General features: G+C 38.9%; 1 protein-coding gene across 1 annotated transcript in view; it reads left to right on the top strand.

Moving 5' to 3' along the window:
* The window catches only part of CD44 (CD44 molecule (Indian blood group)), a 99,108-nt gene that overhangs the window by 38,708 nt on the left and 33,561 nt on the right, over window positions 1-26,839 (top strand). The window contains exons 3-7 of the mRNA XM_034769691.1: window positions 1,299-1,464; window positions 5,334-5,470; window positions 6,943-7,026; window positions 7,709-7,948; window positions 10,069-10,188. Of these exons, the coding sequence (XP_034625582.1) occupies window positions 1,299-1,464; window positions 5,334-5,470; window positions 6,943-7,026; window positions 7,709-7,948; window positions 10,069-10,188 (747 nt within the window). The remainder of the gene's footprint in view (window positions 1-1,298; window positions 1,465-5,333; window positions 5,471-6,942; window positions 7,027-7,708; window positions 7,949-10,068; window positions 10,189-26,839) is intronic.

Below are 26,839 nucleotides of genomic sequence, written 5' to 3'. Positions count from 1 at the left end.
ATTTTTAAATAATACATAATTGTTGTTGAAAAATTACTTAGCTCTAGCCAAATATAGTGCTTTTCATGGGCAAAGCGCTTTATGATATTATTAAATTTTTAACATCCAGCATTCTTTACAATGTTAGTTACGTTGTTGTGTTGTATACTGACATTGATATAGTGGTTCACAGTAGAAAAAGGTACTTCACACTGCCCCACAGAGATGTTGACCATATCTCTGAAATGAATGTCCATAATGTGCTTCCAAATGAAAGTGAGTTAGGTGTATTCCAACCATTCCTAGCTGGCTGTATGGTTCCTTAGAGCTCGTCTGTGAGGGTATATTTAGCAGCTCAGTGCTTTTATAGTTAGAAATACTGTTGCACACTGCTTACTTGCTTTCTACATCAGCTGTGGCATATGATATCAAACTAGTCTAACTAGTCTGCCCTGACCTAGGACATGCCAAAAGGAACCTATTGCTTGTGCTGATGCTGAAATAGTTTCAGATGTTAGTTCTGCTTTGATGTATGTTTTCATGAAAAATTTTAAACCCTGAAACGAACAGAATGAGATCATTTAATACAGGGACTATATATTTCAGAAATGGTCAGATTATTACCATTTTCACCTTTTCTTGTTTTTTCTCTTTATGAATGAGGTGCTTAGATGTAAGCAGATTTAAAATGGACCTGGATGGTTGGACCCTATTTCCTTAGATATAGGAGTATGGCTACAAAGACTCAAACAGTGCACTTTCTATATACTTTATACCAATATCAATGGAGCACCACTTAATTATGACAGCGGTGAATCTGGTGCACGTTGTATAAAAACTAGAAAAATCTGCAAGACTGCAGTTTTGAATGTGGTACATATTTATTAACAGGTTAGTTGCAAACTACAGCAGTCTGGAAATTTTCATTGACGAATGTTTACAATGAAGCCAAAACTTTTCCAGACAGATGTGTTTCTAAAATATCTTGGCAATCTGTCCCATTAGATCTTCTGCACCAATTTGTTGTTGATGATGATTTTTGATGATTGATGATTTTTTTTTGCATGTTCCCAAAAGTTGCTAGGCACTTCACAGAAACACTATGCTACTGTTCTTGGACATTAATGTGGTGTTTGAGCAAAAAGGATCTGAGTGTAGTTTGGAAAAACAGTTTTATTGTGCAAGCCTTCTCCCCTAATGAACTGGCAGATGTTGATGGTTCTCTGTAACTTCATTGTACTTGGAAATTAAATCTTGCTAGAGTTTCAGTGAAACAGCAAGTATTATCATTGTAATAATTTCTTTTTTTTAATCAACAGAATTTAATATAAGTTGCAGATATGCAGGAGTTTTCCATGTTGAGAAAAATCGTCGCTACAGTCTCACACGAGATGAGGCCGTTGAACTCTGCAAAGCTCTCAATAGTACCCTGCCAACAATGAACCAGATGGAGAAAGCTCACAGTTTAGGATTTGAAACTTGCAGGTAAGGAAATTATAAAGAAGATAATATATAGTGAATATGTATAGCTATCTGTCTGTCCAGCCATGATGATGTGGTGTGCCAACTGCAATTACTTTTAAATAGCTATTAATTAGATGGTCACATCACCTATGAGTAGAAAAGCATGACTGAATTGTAGTTGTAAATGAAGTATCATATTCAAGCAGGTATATTTCTAGTGGGATCCTTCAGGGATTGGTTCTTGGCCCTACACTATTTAAATTTTTATCAATGCCCTGGAAGAAAATATAAAATCATTATTGATAAAATTTGCAGATGACACAAGGATTGGGGAAATAGTAAATAATGAAGTGGGCAAGTCATTGATTCAGAGTGATATGGATTACTTGGTAAGCTGGGTGCAAGCAAACAATACGTATTTCAATAGAGCTAAATGTAAAGTCCTACATCTAGAAATAAAGAATTGAGGCCATACTTATAGGATGGGGAACTCTGTTCTGGGAAGCAGTGGATCATGATGGATAATCAGTTGAACATGATCTCCAAGTGTGGCACTGTGGCGAAAAGGGCTAATGTATTCCTTGGCTATATAAAGGGGTGAAATATTGAGTAATAGATGATATTACCTCTGTATTTGACATTGGTGTGACTGCTACTGGAATACTCTGTCCAGTTCTGGTGTGGACAATTCAAGAAGGATGTTGAAAAATTGGAGAGTGTTCAGTGAAAAATTGCATGAATGATTAAAGGATTGGAAAACACACCTTATAGTGATAGACGCAAGGAACTCGATCTATTTATCTTATCATGAAACGGTTAAGGGGTGACTTGATTACAGTCTATAAGTACCTACATGGGGAACAAATATTTGATAATACAGGAATCTTCAGACTAGCAGACAAGGCTATAACAAGAGGAAATGGCTGGCTGTTGAATCTAGATGAATTCAGATGGGAAATAAGGTACAAGGTTTTAACACTGAAGGTAATTAACCATTAACCAATCGGCCAATGGTTGTGGTGGATTCGCCATGATAGGAAATTTAAAAATCAGGATTGGATGCTTTTCTAAAAGATGTGCTCTAGTTCAAACAGGAATTAATTCAGGGAAGTCCTATGTATGGTCTGTGTTATGCAGGAGGACAGACTAGCTGAACACAATTGTCCTTCCTGGTCATAGAATCTATGACTCTATGAATTATACAGGTTATCCCAAACAAGCAGCTGTAGAAAGGAGACAAGATTCAAGTGCAGCAAGTGCAGAGGGGGTTCAAGCAATATAGACTCATAGCAATAAAACCCTTATTTAAGTCAAATGGATCAACTAACTTCAGTGGGATTTCAGCTTTAGTAGGAAGTGAGTAGGGATTTCAGGATTCATCCTGTAGGTTATTGGGGTAGAAAGCTCAGTGAGCATCTCTTCAACTCTTTGAATGTTGCCAGCTGGTACTTTTTATCAGCCCTCTAAAGAGAGTCCTAATATTTACCAAAAGAAAAATTAAACTAAATGACAATGTTTAAAGTTATTGCATGTGATGGTGGAATTGTCTATTGTAAATTTGAATCAAGGCTGTTTTGTTCTTCTTAGTCCTTTAACTGTTTTAATTTTCTTCCCTTTGCATTAGTCTGCAAATTCATGAGAAATTGATAAAATTGCTTTCATGTTAGTGTAGTATTGACAAAATCATATCTATGGAAAGAGATTGATTTAATTAGTATCAAAATAATTAAATTAGTTCATGTTTATGCAGTGCTTTGAAAATGTTCAGTGTGATGCAGTATTAATGTCATGCACTGCTACTATTAATTGCAAATGCATGGGCAGGCAATATTTGAAGATCTCCTGCAGCCCTAGTTGCCCTTTCACCAGGACTGTGCCCTGAGCTCATTCACTGGTATAAATCAGAATAATATGTGTGCCTCTGCAGTGAGAGAATGATGCTACCCATATTGCCAGAGAATATCAGGCAAAAATTCCCCATGGTGAGTGTTACATAACAGTCTCCCAAGTGAAGTGGAGGGATGATTTAAAATGCTGCCAAATGAAAGACTAGTCAGAGGGACAGTCCTGCAGTGGTGGGGAAAGTACTGAATGATCAAATAGGCATTTTCTATCTCTAACTTTTGCTCTCATGCACTGGATAGAGTCTCTTATAGGTAAGATGAGAAGAAAATGGAAAAGAACTTAAAGTGTAAAAGAAATAGCAGGAACTATTTTTCACATTGGAGGAGAGATGTGGTTTTGCTTTCACTGCACTTTCCCCCCTTGTCCATGAACCTAGAAGAGGACAGATATGGAATTTGAGCTATTTTTAAATAATTTGTTGGTGCTGTCTATTTGTATTCCTCTGGCACATACCATAAATCCAACTCTGTGGGCCTGAGTGGGAGACAAAAGGAAGAACTAATACATTATACATAATAGTCAAAGCACACAAGGAGTAGAGAGTGAACATGAATGAGTCAGCAGGCCATAAAACAAGAAAGATTTTTATTATAACACTGCCAATGTGGTAGTCTTAGCAATAGGATACAGGATCTAGGACTAATACAAAATATGGCTGTGCCAGTGAAGTAATCTATTGTTCCACCCATATTAGAGATATAGAATTTCAAATATCATTGCCATGATTTGATCCAGGTGGATGTGAATCATGGATGTGGACTGTAACAGCGCTTGGGGAACCACAACTGAGACAGAGTCCAAGCAGCTAACATACCACTCCTGCCCCTCCCTGATAAGTAGCAGCTCTTAAAACAATCCCCAACCCTAGGGCTCTTTAACATTTAATCACCACTCTCATCTCAATAGATTTCAGTACCTTCACAGGAATTAGTCATTTGATATGGGATTGCAAAATAGTAATAACTTGTTACATAATTTTGTTAACCACAAGCTCACATGAAATTTCAGCCTGGTTTATGGGCCCCATACTCAATGGCAGCATTATTTGCAACACATATTATCCAGGGGGATATTAAGTATTTTAGCTAACATTCTGTAGGTGAAATATTGCTACTTTTGAACACTTTATTAAAGTTTTGCACTTCGCAGAGACTGGCATGTTATAAATCATTGCTGCACATCTTTGCTCATGATCTCCATCCGTTCTTCAGATTTGTGGCATACAATTCCAATGCAAAATGGTACTGAGCAATTTATTAGGCTAAAAGTAGTGGAAATGTAGCTCAATGAAAAAAATCAGAGCTTTGATCCTCTGTGTTTTATAATACACATCCCAATTGAATGAGAAGTGTTTACCCTTTTTAGTCTTCATTTTCATTGCATCCCCATGCAGACCAGTTGTCTTCTCTAATAATTCACACTGCATTGCAATGGTTATTAGTTCAGAGATTACATGCAGAATGATATTGGAGGTGGGTGCTGGTGATGTTAATGTGGATGTAAAAAAGGAGTAATCTCCATGACCAGATTTGGGATTATTTTTATTCCATGATATGAAATGCTCTGTCTCCTACTTGGCCTATTTGGTGGTATTGGAAGTCATGAGGAAAGAATCTGTTGTATGCTGTGATACATAACATGGTGTTTGTCAGCCACTGAACATGGGGGTCAGATCTGGTGGTTGACATATCAAGGGTCAAAGCCAGAGTCAGGAAACAAGCAGGGGAGCAGAGCCAGAGAAAGGAGGAACAAGGCTGGCACAGGAGCGATTGCAGCTGTGGTCATAAGTGTTGAGCAGTCACCGACCTTCTGGTGCAGCTGGGCTTAAGAACATGCCTCCTGGTTCCCCTCAGCCAGTCAGGCAGGTTGATCAATCAGCCAGTTCTGCTGTAGTTGTGTTCATTAGTCAGCCTGGAGACCGAGCTAGCCGGCTCAGCTGCACACCTTCATTCCTGACAGTATTGTTCACTCTCTGTTCTTCACAGGTATGGTTTCATAGAAGACAAAATTGTAATTCCACGAATCAAGCCATATTTTCTTTGTGCAGCAAATAACACTGGAATTTACATACTCGCTTCAAATATAACAGACCGGTATGATACATATTGTTATAATGCATCAGGTAGGTATTTGCTGTACTGTGTAAGTGAGAATGAACGTATTTAACAGTAACATATGTTCTCTCCCCTTTAGGTAGCTTGAACCAGAGCTTCCATTAAATTGTATGTGCATTGTGGTCTTGTTTTTGCATTTGAAGATAGAACACATTTTGCCAGTCAGTGGAGTTGTTCCTGCTGATACTATCGGTGACTTTGGCCCATTGTATTTTGAACTAAACAATTTTCTGAGTTCATATTTAACTTATGATTCTAAACCTCAAGAATTGTCATTTTAGTAGGGAAATGCCACAAGTATGGATCCAAAGGACACAGAATTGTTGAATGTGATGATTTCTACTCCTCACATTCTTTTACTCACATGTTTTTAGAGCTAATAATAGTGAAGTTTACAAGCGCTGAAAGATCAGGGACCCTGAAGACTCTTAGCTTGCTTCCTCCACTTACATGAGGCCTCTGGGAAGCATAAATTCAGGTGTTGCTTAGCTACATTAGTATTGTAGGTTCAGAGGCAGGCCACTTCTTTTGTGGAGTTCTTCCATTTATGGACTTACATATTTTAATAATAATTTTAAATGTTTCTGATTTTGTTTATTTTTCTGTGCCACATGAGGGCCAAAAAGGACCCCTGCAAAATTAAAATTTTCAGAATCAAATTGTCAGGGAGCTGTGGATAATTTTGCTCAATGTTTGTGCTGCAATAAATGGGCACAGGAAATGTGTGAAGAATAAGAGACTGGCTTGATTGAGTTGCCTAGATTTTGTTAAATTAATTGGTCATATTCAGAGCTGGTATAAATAGAGGCAACTCCACAAATATCCTTAGGACAAATTCAATGTGATTTAAATAGTGGTGACATTTTGACAGAGAATATATGAAGCCTCATTCCACTCTCTGGAACTCAAGGGGCTTAATCCTGGAGAGAGGCAAAGGGCTCTGAGCTACCAGCTCTGATACTGGAGCTGTCGGAGAGAGTCAAACTGGACCATAGAGGAGCTCTAATTTATATTGATTGGAATGGTCCCTAAAGGACTGTTCTGCCAGCCAAGGATTAGCTTCTTCTACCCCCATAATGTCTCCTAAGTGCTCTACCCCAGAATGCCCTCAGTACAGAGGAATCATACAATCCCTGCCTTTGGGGTCAGCTGGAGTGGCAAAATGGGGACTTGTCCTGGGTTGAGGATCTGACTCAAATTGAGAACACTGAGAGTAATTTTGTGAAATTTAATTAAATTTAAATCCAAATTTAATCCAATTTTGTGAAATTGGATTAAAATACACCCATTTTGTCCCTTTAAAAGTTTACAAAATTCTTAGTATTCTCAAAGCCACTTTCAGACGAGACTCCAAGAAACTTTTCTAACAAGTTGTTGATTAGACTCTGAATCTAATAAATAGGGCAGAAAAGAGTGAATTTTTCTCACCACCTTTTGCCAAATTAACTAATTAATTTCTTCTGTCCCCACCTCCTTTCAGAAACCAGGGAAAAGGCATGTGAACCAATCACAAGACTAGATGTTTCTGGGCATGATAATACAAGTCAAATAGGTAATGTATTGCGTAAGTGAATGATTTAGCATTGATTCCATTTTCAGCTACCTGGTTTCTCTTCTGTATATAAGTAATGCAAATGTTCAATATCATGCTAAACATAAGAGAAGCAAGTCCAGAGATAGTAATATACTGCAAATGAAGCAATCAGACCTCCATCTGCCACCCAACATTAGGCTGTATGTGACAGCATTTATCTTGAGGTGGTACTAGCATAGTAAATTCTCCATATTGACACTAGATTGTTTTTAATAAATAATGGACTGATATTTGCTTCTTTGATGAGAGAGCTTTGTTTAAGACTCCTATGTCCCATGGTTATTATGTACCCTCCACATCATGCCAAAGCCTGCTAGCCTGGCGAGGAACTAGGGATGGAACTGGTCTCTCAGGATGAAATCCTGGCCTCATTGGAATCAATGGGAATTTTATCATTGACTTCAATGGTACCAGGATTTCACCTTGAAAGTTAATCCAGACTTTACCAGACTGGGCCCATGATGGTGATGCATACACAAATTAGAACTGACATAGATAGATCAGTGAAGGATAAAACAGATAGACAGAAAACAAATTGGTTGAGATCAGGTATGACTACAACTGTGGCCATAGCCCTTTAGCCTCGCCCCACAACTCCAACATTCACGATGTAAGCCTCAGATATTACAACTGATCTTTCTCCTTCCAACAGTCATAGATAATGAAGATGGCTCACGTTACACTGATGGTGTGAAACACACTGACCCAACTCCAGTTACAGATGATAACCATGTGAGTAGTGGGTCAATACATGACGGAGATGCAACGAACCCCAACATCATCGGAACTCGCATGCCTGGTACCCCATATTATGAAGAGAGAATCCCAGATGCACCGTCAACAGATTATTCTTCTGGGTCTGGCAGAAAGGAAGATCATCCCACAAGTACCAGTAAGAATAATGGATTATATACTATTGTAGCTTAATGTGTGCTCTTAAAATAACTGGATGAAAACATAGCACTGTGATTCCATTCTTAGAATCTAAGGGGCATCACTGATGGACACAGTGTGTCTTGGGGCACCAAAATCTGCAAAGGCTTTGTAACTAACCACTATAGTTATGGAAAAGAGAGAGCACAATCTCTGCCCCGTATTCCTGGGGCTCTTGAGAAAGAATTGGACTGGAAAAAGTTGTGTATTTATGATCATAGAAAATTTTCACTTTCTAGAGACATTTCATAATAACATGACAGTGTAAAGCAATCACACATCAAAAAAAATCTGGTTTTTTTCCTCCAGGAATAATTTCACAGTATGGTGTGATAATAGATGCTTCTAAGAGCCTGGTGTCGCACCTACTGAAATCAATGGGACTGTTATGATTGATTTCACTGGGAGAAGGACCAGGCTCAGTGAAATCTAGCAAAACATTTCTATAAAAAAGAAATATCACAGGTGCAAGGACAAGAGATGAACATAATGACGGATTTTACCAGAAGAATCTGGAAAAGTAAGTGCAGAAGCAGGTGTAGGAGGATAGGATTTCAGTACCTAGAGATCAAGCTGGAATAGTCTTACCTATTCTCCGGTATGATCATATTTGTGGACTCCATATTAAATAATACATGAATAAGTAGAGATTTACAATACAAATGCAGTTGAATCCCTTCTTGCAAACCTTAAGTTGAAAACTGTGTTTGATAAGCATATCACAATATGCAAAAAAGGTAAAAATGTTGGTGCTGTCAGCCTTCCATTTTAGTTCTTCTTTTTCCAGGAGATAGGGAAGGGCTTTCTATATAGACCAAGAACCAAGTTCTGCCCTGAGCTACATCCAGGAAGCCCTAGAGAAGACAAAATTGGGTCTGGGATAACCATGGAGTTGTATAGGTGTGACCTAGGGCAAAATTTGTATAGGTGAATAGAAGAGAATTAAATTGTTTCATTTTCTTGGTTTTCTTTTTCTTTTGACTTCAAGGCACATGTGGTAGAAGATTTTCTGATTTAATCTCTCTTTATGTTGATGGTTAAGTACCTATTAGCTTTCATATGTGTAAGCACTTACATGGCCCACATCCTCAGAGTACGTGCAGGTCTCAGAAATATTAATAAATTTGCCCTCACAAATTGGGAAGTGCTGTATGAGCTCCATTTTAGAGAAGAGGAACTGAGATACAGAGAAACTAAGTGACTTGCCCAAGATCCCACAGGAAGTGTGGATTGAACCTAGGTTTCCTTAGTCCTGCTTCAGCAACTTAATCACAAGACCAGCCATCCTTCCTTTATAGCAGAGAGCATTCCTCTGGGCTATGGACACAAGATTTTATTTAACTGTTCACTAATCATTTACAAGTAGAGGATACCAAGAGATCATGCCATTGTCCTACCCATCTATTAAAATGTTTAATTAATTGTTTTTTGAGTGAACGTGTTAGCAGAGGATAAAGTTGCTTTGCTGGTGGTACTGTACTTGTGGGACTTTGGGCCTGCTTCTCCACATGGCTTACCAGTGACATCAAACTAACATGGCAAGATAATGCCACTATTCTCTCCATGGGAATTGATGTTAGAACAACACCCTTCTCAAATTTCATGAATTGTCTTTCCACTGCTCTCTATGGAAATTCTCCTCTTTTCTGCTTACAATTGTAGTCTTTGCCTGGACCAAAGCTCATAATATGTAATGATAATGGCAACATTACAAATGGCCTCAAGCACTTGTGTGGGTTCCAGATCCAGAGCTGCAGCTACAAGAACATAAATCCAGCCTTCGGTGAGCAAGTTGTTGTCTTTGCCACCTTAGCTGCCATGCTCATTATCATTGGGCTGCTGCCAATTGACACTCCTTTGAACCATCAGTGTTAATGATTAGATACCAAGATTTGAAAATCAATGATATTTAATGATGAACTACACAAAGACCCTAGTCTTCTGTCCTTTTATCTTTCCACTGGACCAACAAATGAAAGACCTAGGCTTCCTATAGTGTGAAAGTACTAACAATGAGAACAGCAGGAGTGGTGGCTCAGCAAATGAAAAGTTACAGTTGATTCACCCTTCATCACACAGATGATATTGCAACACCCTTCGATGACAAGCGGGGTGAAGATTCAACTATGATTTCACTGATAACTGACGGTGTTCCTGGAAAAGATCATCCTAGCAAAGGACAGCATCCCACAAGTACTAGTAAGGCTAATGAATTGTAATATCTTTGCCAAATGCAGACTGTATTTAACCTACTCTCTTATTCTGGCAGGATATTATGGTAAGTAGCCAGGTACTTATCTTCAGTATTGGAACAACATTTCAGAACACAGCTTTCTGAGGTAGTTAAATCAGAAATGAGATCTACAGTATGATGGCAGTCACTGGTGATCAGAAGGGACAAGTGGAGACAAGGTTTGCCTTGTAAGCTACGTTTAAAGTTAAGAAGTGATTCGTGGACTTTTTGGTGCATATCTCTCATGTTCCATTTTGTCACACCTATTCACCCTATATACCAAGCAACATAATGTAATTTATTTTGGGCTGCAGGTACCTCTGTGCATCATCACTTGAAGACACTGAATATGAGAATTAGAAGTGCAATTTCTGCTCCTTTATGCAGACTATGTGTGCTTTGATGCTTGGTTCATCAGTGTGTGGTTTTAACTCATTCATGGCTGTGAAGTAGGCAGCACAGATCAAAATCCTGACTTAACTCACTAAGGAGGTACTTTGAGGCAGTGACAGAGTTAAGGTTGGAGGTGTCATCCTGCTTGTGCACTGCATATAGGAATAGATTGTATTTCCAAGTGCTTGTTGTCATTGGCAGCATGACCACAGGGATACTGTGCTTACCAGGCTTCTTGGGCTTTGGGATACTTGAAGAGACATTAGGTGGTGGCCTTTCCTCTAGTATTCAGTAGAACTCTAGCACTGTTTCCTGTCCTCCTCCTGAATAACTGTGCTAAGGGTTGTAAAAATCAACTCCCTGTGATATCTTCCTCCAGCATCCAATGTACTTGTGCACCATGGGGTAGGATCTTATCAGTAGTGGGACAGCAACATTAAGTAAAATCAACTTAATTTTTTGTGTTAAGAAAGTTAGGAACCATTAGGAAAGGGATAGATAATAAGACAATAAATGCCATAATGCCACTATATAAAGCCATGGTATGCCCACACCTTGAATACTACATGCAGTTTTGGTTGCCTCTTCTCAAAAAAGATATATTAGAATGGGAAAAGGCACAGAGAAGGGTAACAAAAATGATTAGAGGTATGGAACTGCTTCCATATGAGGAGAGATTAAAAAGACTGGGACTGGTCAGCTTGGAAAAGAGGTGACTAAAGGGGATATGACAGAGGTCTATAAAATCATAAATGGTGTGGAGAAAGTGAATAGGGAAGTGTTATTTACCCCAAGAACCCAATGAAATTAAAGGAAGCAGGTTTAAAACCAACACAAGGAAGTACTACCTCACACAGTGCACTGTCAAACCTGTGTAGAGTGACCAGACGTCCTGATAAAATTGGGACTGTCCCGATATTTAACTCTTTGTCCTACATCCCAACCAATGTATGATCGGGACGCCATTTGGCCCGATATTAGAGGGTTGCCAGGCATCCGGTTGGTGCGGGGCTGGCAGGCTCCCTACCTGTCTCCACGCAGCTCCCCGGAAGCGGCACCATCTCCCTCTGGCTCCTAGTTAGAGGGAAAGCCTGGGGGCTCTGCATGCTGCCCCCGCTATGAGCACAGGCTCTGCAACTCCTATTGGCCAGGAACTGTGGCCAATGGGAGCTGCGGGGGCAGCATCTGCAGGTAGAGGCAGCAGTAGCACACAGAGCTGCCTGGCCTTGCCTCTGCCTAGGACGCAGAGGGAGATGTCACCACTTCCGGGGAGCCACCCAAGGTAAGCGCCACCTGGAGCCTGCACGCCCTCCCGCCGGGGGCTGGAGCCGGGGCCGTGCACCCCTGACATGTGGCTGGGGCTGCTCAGGCCAGCCGGCCCGGGGTTCCTCTGGTGCTGGGGGGTGGGGTGGCTTGGGGTTCCAGCCATGGAGGAGGCGGGGGAGCTCAGGGCTCCTGCTGCAGGAGGTGGGACCTTGTGTAGGCAGGGGCGGACCACAGGGCTAGCCTCCATGAAGTGGGGGGGAGTCCACCCACATCCCATGCTCCCCCCATGTGTCCCGATATTTTATTCTTGCGATCTGGTCACCCTACACCTCTGGAACTCATTGCCAGGAGATTCTGTGAATACCAGAAGTATATCTGGGTTCAGAAAAGAATAAATTCATGGAGGAAAAGTCCATCAGTGGCTATTAGCCAAGATGGTCAGGGATGCAACCCCATGCTCTAGGTGCTCATAAATGTCTGCCTGCCAGATGCTGGGACTGGATGACAGGGGATGGATCATTCGATAATTGCCCTGTGCTGTTAATTCCCTTCGAAGCATCTGACATTGGCCACTGTCAGAAGACAGGATGCTGGGCTTAATGCACCGCTGGTCTGACCCAGTGTGGCCATTTGTATGGTCTTATGTGTGCTTGGAAGGATATAGATGTTTCTGGAAGGAGAAATGAATGCGGTGTAGCAGTTTCTTGTTGAAATTCCTTAAGACTTTTTCCACTTGGCTCAACCAGAACACCATGTCCAGTTCTGGGAGAACACTTTATCCAGTTTTATGGAATAGAAGAAATCAGTTCAACTCTGGACTCATCACTAAGGTTTCTTTATTCACATACAGTCAAACTACACTTGAGTTGATCAAGCTCGAGAGTAGAGGTTGGATACAGAGTACAACACAAACCCAAGATACATAATCATGAATTAGCTTATCAACATACTTATACTGAATACTGTTTGTCAGTACATTGTATCGTATATTTTATGATTGATACACTAATTTTTATAATTGATCCCGGTACAGATCATGAATTGTCCAAGAGCTGCAAAGTATGCTAGTAAGCAAAGCTGCAGCTACAAGCTTATCACGTTGCTCTTCTTACAATTTCTTTCTCTACTAACTATATATTATTGACAAGGCCACTTGTGAGTTTATGCTTTGTCCATTGTGAACCTCTGTTTCCTTACCTCTCTTTCTTCATTCCTTCTTGCATTGTTCATGCAAGGCTGACATTTCTAATGCTTTTTGTGGTAAACATTGGACTGGTGGAGAAAGAAAATAATAGAATGATTTCTTTCTACTATCTCTTGCTTCACATTGATGCCAATGGAACGTAAAGTTAAGCATATGCTTAAGAGGTTTGCTGGACAGGAATAAACGGATGAAGAAGGCCCTGATTGCCATAGGTGTGGCAGATATTTCCCCAATCACTCAGGTAATATAGCAGAGTTAGAAGAATAAGATTCCTTATAGTGGCATTAAAAGCTTTATGAAGAGGGGGAGGGGGAGGCTCCTTGTGTAAACAAATGTGCCCTTCTGCCTGAGAAAATGTGAAAGAGGTTCACACCTTATGGACATCCTCAGACGGAGACATAAAAGATCAATAATAGTCAAAATAAGAAACATGACAGTTAATTTTCTAGTTGTAGGTTTGGATGTGGAGCAAGACTTTCTCTACAGCATGGCTTCTGGAAACCTTAGTCTTGCTAGAGCCTAGTAGGGAGAAAAACAGTTCCAAAATGACACAAAATCTTGCCTTGTTTTGCAATTTTGTTGTCTGGTTGTTTTTACTGGGATTTTTTTTCTTCTTGATTTCCTCTTCCTTTGCATGAATAGTTTTGTGCTGTTGCAAAATCTGTGTATAATCTTGGACAGGGGCTTCATGATGGACGTTTGGTTTTCTTTTCCTTAATTGTTTATGAAATGCATTGACACTCGAGGCTGATGTCTTGCTCGTGTTCTCACACTCCTCCTTCACTAGTATGACCAAGTTTTGGGGTGAAAGTTACAGCAGAGTGAAGTTTCAATGAAAAAAATGATTTAAAAAAATTCAATAAGTTTGTGCACATGTATGTGAAAATATGTTGCTATTTCTTGACCAGCTGTACTGTGAAAATATTGGCAGGATTGCCTAGAAATAAAGGTGATGCAGTAACTCTCCAGGTAAATCTACTGTGGGTATGTCACTTGTGGATTTTCCTGACAGGAACTATCATCCATTGTTCAACAGCATCTTCTTTAACTCAGAGCAAGGCATTGTGTGAATTATACCAGCAGGGATTTCATTTTACTGCATCACAAACTAGCAAAACCAATTTCAAAATAAATTGTTACATTTATGCTATCTATCTCCCTGAATGATTTTCTCCCAGATAATTCTGTGACATGGGAAAAATGACAGTTACAGAAGAGAAATCTAAGGATTAGCTCCCATTATGTAGTAATCAGATCATGCAGACACTCAGGCTTATTTTGTAACCATGATTTAGGGTCCCAGGGCAGGATCTCACTGATTGGTAAGTAAATCACAGTGCTTAGGGTAAACAAAATGGGATTAGATTTATTCTCATTAGGAGTTTAGCCCCAGAGAGAGCCAAAATATAGTTCTTAGGGAGGATGGAAAAATCGTAGCCTAGATATCACAGTAGCTGTATAGATACATGAGAAAGAGAGACAAGAACATCAAAGGGCTAGCCAATAATTCTGCATCAGTTTAACTAATCTGAAGGCTCAGACCCATACAGTTATATATGGGTAACAAGTTACTCTCTAGCTCTTCCAAGTGGATCTTTACAATGCATTTGAAATGGCAGGTTGCTGCTGCTACTTGGACTGCCATTATTGCTGCTATTTCCTCGTCTGTTGCTGCAGCTGCATTGCACATTATCACTGGGATGTCCTCCATCAGTTTCACAACCCTGACCTCAGGATGTCATGAATGAATGGATGAGGGAAAAAACAGTGGTGGTGTTTTTAGAGGGACCTGTCTACTGTCCTCTTTCTTTACCCTTTCCACAAGAGAAAGAAACTGGTCTGGTGAAAGAGGAACAAAGAGGTGAACATATTGCGAGTAGTGGCTCATTAAATAAAATGTTGATAATTCATCCAGCCATCATCACAGCAGACGAGGACTCCCTACGTGGGGCACATCATGAAAACTCTACTCAAAGTCAACAAATTCCTGGATTTATTCCTTTGCAGCGGCACTCCACCGATCACAAAGAAGAGCATCCCACCGCTGTTATGAAGGGTAATACATTATAATAATTTTATCTAATGTACTTCCTATAAGATCTGTTAAGTAACCGGTGGAAAGGTACCTGGCAGACAACCAGCTTTTCTCTTGCTCGGTGAGTTTACCATCTATTCCCAGGTTTTATTTCCCATTGACCAGACTCTGAAAGGAACAAAGCATCCACAGCACTCTACTGAAAACATTCTTCCCCCTCCCACCACCCCATTTTCTCTCTCCAAGCCTAACTACTCCTTTTGCTGGATCCTTTAGGGAAGTCATACTCTCCCTGTGGATGTGCCAGGGTATCAGGATAGCCAGGCTCTGCAGGTTCCGTGCCATCACTGATCTCCGAGTTAGAGAATCCAGTGATTGGTGCTACTGATTTTTTGCTTCCACTTTAAGTAGACCATTTTGTGTTCCTGTAGCTTCTTCCTTCTTCTTTTTTCACCATATTTCCCACAGAATCATGTCACTGAACAAAAGCAGCTTATCAAGTGCTGGTATGATGGTAGGCTCTCTTTTATATAAAAGAAAGCCTTAAATATCAACTGATTGCTAAGCTAAACAAATCATTGAGGTCTGTTGTTAAAACAAAAAGTAAAGGTGAGAATTATGCTTTATGTTGGTACTAACTCAGAGGAAAAGTTCAAAGGAAATTAGCATATTACAACAGATGAGACTCATATGACAGTTCTGCTGCTGCTGAACACTCAGTACAAGAGCCACTAAAACCTAGGTTCTTTCATGAAGGGGACAACAATGAAGACAATGATTATTAGTGAGGATAGTGCTTAATTGTCCATTTATCTCCTATACTTCATTTAAGCCCTAGATTTAGCTTAGTGAAGAGTAGCATTGGGATGCCATTCACAAAATTAACCGTATTTGGAAAGATGATATGTAATGGATGATGGCATTTCTGGTGATGCTGTGCCATTACAAGACCATGACTTTGTGTGGCACTAATTTCAGGAATGGCATTAGCAACATATTGACCCCTATGATCGCTCAGGGCTGGGAACAGACAATGAACATCCCTGCTCTACACCTGGGTTTCAGGTTTTAAAAAGCATTATATTCTGAATTTGTTGGGCCCACTACTATAGTGCACCATTTACATCATTTTAAAGAAATATATCAAGTAATTATCTCCTCTATGAAATTATGTGTTCCTCATCTGAACTTGAAATGGGAGATGGGATGTTCACTAGATCTCTACAGATCTTTATATATTTTCTTATATTTTCTTATTGTCTGAAGTTATGGACACCAGATTTAATGAATAATTAGGGCTTATGATTTTAGGATAAATGCTGATAAAACACGCCCAATGCAATCAATCAATAGGTGTTTATCCAATGAACATGGGGGAAAACACCAGAAATGGTTACTTGAATCTCAGGGCTTGTCTATAGGGAGCTGTAATGTGTCCTACAGGGATGTGATTTCTAAAGTGCATGAATGTGTTGCACATTAATTGGTCCATGTAGACCCTGCTAGGTGCTTTAACATAGTGCTGTTTGAAATAGTAACACATTAAAGCGCACTAGGGAAAACCTTACAAAGAGATTACTCATTACAGTACATACAAAGAAAGAGCCCCAAAACATCCTAATTTTTGGACATCTACATGAAACTCAAAAATTTTCTAAAAAGGGCCCCAAAAAGAAAATAATTAAACCATGATAAACAGAAGCCCTATAAATAGAGTTAGTAGAAATGGGCCTCAGGACAAACCCCAGATCTCAATCCCCTGTACATTGGTGACACATGATTCCAAGAACAGATCCAAATCTGAATCCCCTGGTTTTCTCCTCTCTCAATACTGGGATGAACCAAACGCTGCATACCTCAACACCCCTGCTCTTTGAGGAAGTAGGGATCTGTAGCTAAACATTGCCACTCAAGCCTGTATCTCATGGCTATTTGGGTGATAATCCTTAGCACTGACAATGAAGAGCATCTGGAAAGATAAACATTTCTATATGAATTTATGTGATCTCTTACTTAAGAGACTATCAGTTGCTAAGCGTCCATGTGGGTAGCGTTACATGAAAGTAAGGTCAATAAATTATAAAATAAGATGTATGGGTTTTTTTTTAAATGTTGATTGCATTATTAAAGTTGATTTTGCTGGATTAGGGGTGTGCATGTGCAGAAAGGCATCCTAAGACTTGATTAGGACATGATAGGAGACAAACATCTAATATTACTAGAACCAAATTCTGCTGTCCTTTCTCAGTTTTTACTAAGTCCGCTGATAGATTTTTCCCCGAGGAAATGAATGCAGGATTTGACCTTAAAATCTTACTTTGCTTTGGCAGTTTGTTTGCTTAACTTCTGGGTGTTTCTGGTGGGAATTCCCCTGCTTCATCTCTCTTTTGGCAATTGACTTTGTGCCCATTGCCAATATCCTAGTCAACCTCTACATTCTTCCTCTGGCCAGGGGCTTTTGTTGTTCTTATAGTTATTGTTTATATAATAAATTAATACCAAAGTAATACTTTTTACATTGAATGTAATACTGACATTATTATAGGCCAATGCTGATTCAATTAAAATAAAAACTTCAGTGGAAAAGCTGTGGTGGTGGCGGTGCTTCTTGTATCTTTGTTTTAGAACATGTCTGCAGTTCAAAAAGAAGTAAAGAACAAGAAGAAACAACAAATGGAGAATGAAAACGAGAAGTAACAACAATGGCTCCTTTAATGTAGAGCAGGCTTCTGTTTTTTTTACATCGGATGATATTTTATTTTGCTGCATCATAAACTAGATAAAGAAGTTGACCCCAATTCCAAATTGTTCTGAATGATCTTTTCCCAGATAATTATGTGATGTAGAGAGAATGTCACAAGTGAGTAAACTATTGGTCACATCCCATTACATTGCAATCAGATCATGCAATCTCTGCAGATTCAATGTAATTCCTTAACTATGATTTGGAATCATAAGCAAGTCAGTCACAGTGCTCAGAGTATTTTCCCTTTAGAAGCTCACACAGAGACATTTCCAGCACACATCTTTGAGATAGGGATTGAGGAATTTATAGCCTGGATAGCACATGTTCCTTTGCAAGTGCATAAGAAAGACACACATGTCTAGACAGCTTAAAGACACATGGACAGGGAACTCCCCAATAACAATATATGCACTTCACTAATTTGCCCCTTGTGATATGTAGAATAAACAGTTACTCTCCTGCACTCCCAAATGGCTTTTTAGAATGTGATGGAAATGACAAGTTTATGCTGCTACTTGGTCTGTTGCTGCATCTACCCCCTCTTCTGTTACTGTTGCTGCTTTGCGTATTATCACTGGGATGCTCTCCATCAAATTTACATCTTCTGATCCCAAGACGATGTGTATGGATGGATGAGAAAAGAACAGTGGTAATGGTAAACAAAACCGATGGTCTTCTCTACTAGCCTCCTCTTTCTTCACAATATTCACCAAAGAAGGCTAAAGACTGTGGGTTTGACCATAGGGGACAACCAGGAAGGTTAATCCAAGTTAACTAAAGGAGTGAATTTAAAGTGGATTAGTTAAATTGCATTAAACCCTTGTGTGGATACTCCCATTCAGAATTAATGTGGCCTTAATTTGGTTTAGCTTAATTTATTTAAAGTGAATTAAACTAAACCCAATTAAGGCACTTTAATTCTGAATGAGTGTCTGCACATCAGTTTAATGCAATGTAATTAATTCACCTTACATTCACACCTTTAATGAATTTGTCTTAATTTTCCCTAGTTTCCCCCATGTAGAGAAGCTCTGAGTGTCAAAAGGCAAAAGTTGAAAATAATAATAGGGTGGTCGTATAGCAAATAATTCAGTAACCCATCATCATAGCAGATGAAGATTTGCACGATGGGGCAAATCATGAAAACTCAACTTGAGATCATTGGATTCTTGGATTTATTCCTTGGACATGGCACTCTAAAGATCATAAGGAAGAGCATCCCACCTCTGCCAGCAAGGGTAAAACCTTACAACAATTATAGCTAATGTCCTTCATACAGAGTAATTTGCTAACATTTATAAACAGCAGCACATAAAAATAAACTCTCCATTGATAGGATTTGGCAGCTAATCACCTTTTCTCATGTTATCTGAACTGTCCATTTATTCCCAAATTCTGTTTCCAATAGGCGAGATCCTGAGAGGTGCTGAGCACATGTAACGTCCCACTGAATACATTCTTCATCATTTTTCTCCCTCCAGACTCCGTTAGTCCCATTTTCCCCTAAATTAAATATGTCCCAGCAGGACGGCTAGGCTTATTGTAAAAACAATAGATAAGAATTATACCTTTGGTGGCTCAATAAATAAAAAGTTCTTAGTGTATTTAACTTCACTGTGACAGATATAGACTCACACGAAGATGGTGCAGCTGGTGAAGACTCAGTGCAAGATTTATTAAAACCTGGATTTTTTCCTGCAGGGGATAACTATGACGATAAGGAACAGCAACCGCCTCATACTAGTAAGGATAATAATTGATGATCCTTCTATATAATGAGTTTTATTTTAAGTCTATAGATATAGCTCAGTAAAGAGCCACACTGGAATTGCGGCACTATCCTTGGAAGGATGACGTATGCCAGCTGGTCAACCTTTCAACTGATGTCAAGTATCAGAGGGGTAGCCGTGTTAGTCTGAATCTGTAAAAAGTAACAGAGGGTCCTGTGGCACCTTTAAGACTAACAGAAGTATTGGGAGCATAAGCTTTCGTGGGTAAGAACCTCACTTGCAAGTCTGCATCTGAAGAAGTGAGGTTCTTACCCACGAAAGCTTATGTTCCCAATACTTCTGTTAGTCTTAAAGGTGCCACAGGACCTTCTGTTACTTTCAACTGATGGTTTGTCATTCTAGATCAGGTGATTATGTATGCCACTGATTCCAGAAATGGCATAAGCAGCATGATGACATATATGGTTGCTCAGAATAGGGAACAGGGAAGAGATTTCCCTATTCTACTGCAGGGTTTTCATTTTGAAAAAACCCTGTATTCAGAGTTCCAAAACTTTTCTGACCTTGTGGCATCTAGCTTTACTGGTGCATCATTAACGACATTTTAAAGAAACTCTCAAAAATATTTCTCATAAAACCTCATTGTGCTTCCTTAGTGTGACCTGAAGTGGGAGACAGGGTGTTCACCAGATTTCTGCAGACAAAGCAGGCATTTCCTTTATCTCTGAGTTTATGACCACTTGATTTCATGACTAATGTAGTCAAGAGAGGTGGGAACCATCCAAACCCCCAGATCTGAACACCTCTGTTTGGTGAAATTTGATTTCAGAGTGGGTTTAAAATCTGAGCTTCATGGCTGACTTTTATCTGAATCATCAGCCTACCCAAAAGCTGTGTTCCAAGACTTTGTTGGAGGTCAGATCTGAAATCAAGCACATTTTGATTCAATATCCATTAACAGACTATGATACCATATTAGATTTTCTGGCTCTGAGAGTAGCAATATATTCTTGGAGCAAAAACTCAGTAACATATCAGGTAAGGCAAATGTGATTTTTCTTTATTGTTATGTTAATACATTATCAGTGTGGCTTTTGCTGAGGTAGGGTTATGTGGAAACTGTAAACTTTACAGATCTCTGGCAACACAAATGTTTAGGATTAGAAGATGGAAATATATTTTAAATACACTAGGGTATTTCAGATATTTTTGTTTTCTTGAATTTACTGGTGTTTGTGGTGATATTTTCTCTGGCGAAACCTCAGTTCTAGCAGATGGCTTTATGCCCATTGCCTATACTCTAGTTCAGCATGGTATATATTCTCTGGGCAGGGACTTTTGTTTTCCTTGCACTGGTAGTGCATTGTGTCTTCATCCTGCTCTCATAGATATGGCATGTTACTCTTGCTACTTGACCTGCCATTGTTGCTGCTAGTCCTTTTGCTGCATCCACTTCCTCTTCTGTTGTTGCAGCTGCTTTGCCCATTAGTGCTGGGATGTGCTCCATCAATCTCACTCCTCCTGATCTCAGGTTGATGTGACTGAATTGATGATGAAAAAAAATGAACAAAACAGAAGGTGCTTCTGGCTGTCATCCTCTTTCCCTACTATGTAGAAAGGGAAAAGACAAAGATGTTGTATAAGAAGATCAAACGGTGAAAAAAAGTATTGGAAGTGGTGGGTCAGTAAATAAGTTGTTCAATGATTGGTTCATCCAACATCGCAGCATACGAGGACTCTCATCATGGAAACTCTACTCAAGGCCAACAGATGCCTGGATTTATTCCTTCCTCTGCAGATCACAAGGAAGAGCATCCCTCCACTGCTGGCCAGGGTAATCCATTATAAACATTTTATCTTATGTGCTCCATCTACTGCCTGTTGAGAAACCTGAGCAAAAGAGGAGCTCCAAAGGGCAAACTCCTTGATGGCAAATGGCTATTAATCAGCTTTTCTCATCCTATTTGTGTTTTTTATTATTACTAACTCTATATGGAATCCGCTCTTGTTGGAAGTTTTTAAAAACAGGCTAGACAAACACCTGTCAGGGATGGGCTAAGTGTATTTAGTCTTGCCTAAGCACATTGGGATGGACTAGATGACCTCTTGAGGTCCCTTCCAACCCTACATTTTTAGGATTCTATGATTCTATATTCTATGGCCAGATCCTGAGAGGATGCCAAACACTTGTAACTCCTTAACGTAGGTCCTCAGCATCTCTCAGGATTTAGCCCAGTACGAACAACCCAAACTTTATCTATACTTTTAGGCTATAACCCACCAGAATTAATATGGTGAATTTGGAGTTCACCATTAAAGGGAATACTCAAAAGGGGATGACTCATAGATGAAAGTGATATCTTGGCACCATAAGCAATTTGCTTTATTGGCTTGTTTCTGGCTGGGTGAAGAAATATTTTGTTAGTGGATGACTTAAATAAGTGAACAGATTTAGTCATTTAAAAAAATTGTAAGTTATAGTAAGGTATTTATTATATTTTTCCTGCTGAATCATACAGGCAAAGAGAGAGGAAAATTTGTACTTGGTCTGCATGGTGGGTTTATTTTTTTTCATTCTCTTCATTATTGAAGATATTTTAGTCATGGATTTGTCCCTTCCAAACTATCCTCTCCTCCTTCTTGATCCTACAATTAAATCTGCATAATCCGATACATATGACAACAGTCATGACTATCTCCTGACATGAAAATCATAATCATGCCTCAAATTCATCTTTATTTCAGAGGATCAAATCTAAGGAGGCATTACTTTGACTTTTTTGCTAGTAGAGTACAGTAATTTCTGCTATTGTGAATACTTGACCATTATTCAGGGATAATTTCCAGCAAATCACATCTTCTGAAAGAAAATGTGATATCAATAGATGGTTTTTTTGCTATTTCTTCCTCCCAAGCCTTCTCAGATTTCTTCCAGTAAAAGTGTAAAATCTGTTGTAAAAACAAGAAGAGATGAAGATATAATTGTCTGGGTGCTGGCTCATTATCCGAAAGTTCATATCAGGTTTAACATCATCACAGCAGATGAGGACTCACAGGAGAATATTACACGTGGTGAAGATTCTAGGCAAAGTCACCTAAACCGTGGTTCTCTTCCTGAAGGAGACAACAATGAGGCGAAGGAAGGACATCCCACAAGCACCTGTAAGGATACTGAATTATAATCCACTTTGTTAATTGATCTTATATAACTTTTTAAAACTTTAAACTCCTAAAAACAGCACTAAGCACCACATTTTTCTATAATAAGCATTGGACCAAATCCTAAGGATCTTATTCTGTTTTTCCTCAGACCTTACTTGGGCAAAAATTGACTGATTTTATAAGCCCCCACCCTTGAAAAGATGTCAAAGGCCTCTTGCAAAGTACTTCTGGTGCAGAAGTGTCATTCCTAGAGAGATGACTTTGTGCAGTGCTTAGTTCAGAAGTGGCAATGGCAACACAATGACATTTAGGGTTGCTTATATTGGCAAGCAGGGAGTAAACTTCTCTGCTTTTCACCTTGGTTGGCATTTTAAAAGCCCTATGTTCAGAGTTCCATAGCTTTTTCTGAACTTGTTTCGTCCATCTCTGTCATGCACCATTTGTAACATTTTAAAGACGGAACTATCAAATGATTTCTTCTGTAAAACACTGTCACCATTTTTGAGAAAGTACTTCTGTAGAAGAGAGTTAAATTCACTCCTTCTCCGTAGATGCAGGAGGTATTTATCTTAACAGTTGATCTTTATTAGTGCCATATTTTCTGAGTAATGTGACTAGCCTGGTAGTATAAATCTCAACTGTAATTAAATGGTGTACGAGTAAGGTGAGTCTCTCCACTGAAATCAGTGACACTTCCTGCTTCAGAAGCTATGTCTTTTGCTGAGTGTTGCTGAGAAAGCCCATGGCACAGTGTTTAACTCATTTCTAGCTGTGAGAGGGGCAATAGCAGGTGACACTGTAATAAGCGTCTTGGCCACAAGTGTGTTTGCAAGAGACTGGTTTTATTTTCTGGCCTCCATCCCATGATATAGGTCAAGTTTACATAGCAGGGGTGGGAATGCCCTGAGTCCACTGCTTAATGTTCTGAGTGGGATGGAATGCATAAAAAAATCTTTAAGTTTAAAGTCAGATGCTGTTCAAACTTTTTTTTTAAATTGTTTTTAAAATTCTGAGTTTGATTTTACTGGCATAGAGTTGTATGTGTGTAGATGTGTGTATCCAGTTTTGCAGCCTGGTCTTTGACAACATAACTTAGAAGGAGAAAATTATCTAAAAGAACTAAAGGCCAGATCTTGCAGTCCTTACCGAAGTGAGGGGCATCTCACTTGTATAAAGACTGCAGTATTTAGCTTTAAAAGTTTAACTTTGGGTTTTTTTCTTGGTTTCTTGCTGTTTTGCGGTGGGAATCTTTGTGACTTCATCTATCTTTGAGCTGATGGGTTTGTGTACAGCACTCTTCGCACATACTGTGTATTCTCTGGGTTTCCTTGCACTAATCTTTTACAACATGCATTGATGCCAGATGCTCCAACCTTTATCTTGTACTCCTATTCATTTCAATATTGTCATGTTTAGTGGCCAGTTCCTCTTCCCATTTAATTCAGTGGCTCAACTTCTATTGATTTCTATTGATTTCAAAGGGAGCAGGATTAGATCCTTTGTTTTTTGATGCAAGTGTGCACAAATTTTTAACTTCTGTATGTAAGGCTGATATATTGGTAGTACTTTTGGATTTTTTCCTGACAAGCATATCTCTGTCATCCAGAAATGATGGTGCAGTGTTTCTGCTGTACTTGCAAGGTTTTCATTTCATTATGTGATAAACTAACTAGAACAAATATGGGATATATTTTGAATTTTTTTGCATTTCAGAATATACACTCTCCTGTCTGTTTGTTAGAATTAGTTAGTTGTAATTATGAAACAGTAAGTGAAATGCCACTGTGACTTATAGCGGTCTAGTTTTTGAAAGCGGTACAGTTTCAGTGTCCTTAACAAAAGATGAGTTAGAGGAACAATCAAATAACAGAAAGGTTGCTGCTATTTGGTCTGCCACTATTGCTTCTGTAACTTTTCCTTTGTTCTTACTACTTTGCTCTGTATTACTGGGAGAAATTCCAGAAAATTCACATTTCCTGATACAGGATTGTGTGAGTGGATGGATGAGAAAACCAGTGATACAGTTGAACAAAGCAGAGGGTCATCTCTATTTACCTCTTGTTTCTCCACTATATACACTAGTAAAAGACAAAGACCAGGTGTAGAGAACAGCAACGAATGGGAAGCACATAAGTTAAGGCTCATCAGCGAAGTGCTCTAAATTGATTTAACTATTGTCCTAACAGCTGTGGATCGCCACCATTACACACATCATAAAACCACCACCCAAGCAAAACCATTTTTCCCCCCATGGTGGCATTCTGTAAATTCCAAGGAACAGCATCCAACAACTGCCAGTAACGGTAAAGAATTTATATAATTTCACCTAAGCAGCTCTGTTTAAAGTCTGTTGATAGAGCTGAGTTGAAGACAGCATGGAAGTGTAAACCCTGCATATATATGAAGTGGCAGCCAAACAGCCTTTCTGATACTATGTTGGCTTCTTATGTGTTCCCTGTTTCTGTTTCCAATAAGAATAACTCACTCTTTTATATTCACTATGTATTCACCAGAACTAATCTGTTGAGTCTTGACATCCTAATCTATGCATTTTTATATAGCATATGCAAAGGGCAAAGCTTATTGGAAAAACACAAGTGAAAACATAGATATTAGATAGCTAGCAGTGATAAAAACATTTAAAATGTGCATAATAATAAATGTCTTGGCTTAAGAACGTAGTTTATTTTAAAAGCATAGGTGGCATATCTGTAGCAACATAAACCCCTGTTTCTTACTGAGGAAGAATATATTTTGTTGGTAGCATCACAGGATTAGAATAACAAATATGATTATATTTACAACTACAAATTATGTGAAAGGATTTCTTAAGATTTCTTAATTGGAACTGTTACATTGAAATAGAGAATATATATATTAAATGTACCTGGCCATTATTTTCCTTGATTTCCTAAGTTAATTTTTTAAATGAAGGTATCCTTCCTCCAAGCCTGGCTTCTCCATTGGCTTGATCCTACAGTGAAGTCACCATAATCCTATATTTGTTACATCAAAGTCAGACCAGGATTAAATTCAAGGACGAATATATGGGTTGTACGAAGAAAAAATCCTTGCTCAATCACAACTAATTTTTAGCATAAACCAAGATCTATTAGGCTTTGTTGACAAAGGGCCACGTGCGGAACAAGTAGGGCTCTCAGTGACACCTGAGAGTGTATACTGATAAAGAAACTTTTCTGGTTGAATGACCTCAGCCATCTCTCAGAGTGATAGGCTTCTACTTACTTTGACTTCCATTGTTAGCATGATGCTTTCTCCTATTGTGGCTTATTGGTGGAGGAGTTTGTAGTGAGTTCATGCCTGGTGAACAAAACTGTGATATTAATGGATGTTTTGTAAAAAAATTATGTGTGCAGAAGCTATTTCTGTGCATAAAAAAGAAAGGTCCCCAACGTTTCCTCTCCTCTTATTAGATATGTACCATTAAAAATGAGACCATTGTAAATGGTAGGAGAAATACAAATGAAACTGATATGGGCAGTAGTTCAGCAAATGAAAAGTTCACAGTACATTTAACATCATCACAACAGATGTGAACTCACATGACGATGATGCAGATGATGAAGATTCAACTTAAGAGCCTTTAAAACCAATAGTGTTTCCTATATGGGACATAAATGATGTCAAGAACAAGTATCCTCCAAGTACTAGTAAAGAAACTGATATATATATATACTGATATATATATCAGTTTCTTTACTAGTACTTGGAGGATACTTGTTCTTGACATCATTTATGTCCCATATATATGTTTTACTTGATGTGGCCTATTCTTTATAACTATATTGCAGAAAGATCGGTATTGTTTTCAGTAGAATTCAACTCTGGAAAGAGGTCATTTTGGAAGGAATCCACCTGAAAAGCATTTCTAGTACTGCAAAGTTAGGACAAATGATTATTTGTAGAATGAATAGTAGTCATCGTTGCTCAGAATTGGGAACAAGATGGAACATCTGCATTCTACATATGGGATTCATAAAAATAGTGTTGCTTTTTACAGATCCAGACTAACATGGCTACCCCTCTGATAAAAATAATACTGTGTTCAGAGAAGTACAAA

Source organism: Trachemys scripta, chromosome 4, assembly GCF_013100865.1.
Source record: "Trachemys scripta elegans isolate TJP31775 chromosome 4, CAS_Tse_1.0, whole genome shotgun sequence".
In the NCBI taxonomy this organism is placed as follows: domain Eukaryota; kingdom Metazoa; phylum Chordata; order Testudines; family Emydidae; genus Trachemys; species Trachemys scripta.
This window is presented reverse-complemented; position numbering and strand designations above follow the sequence as displayed.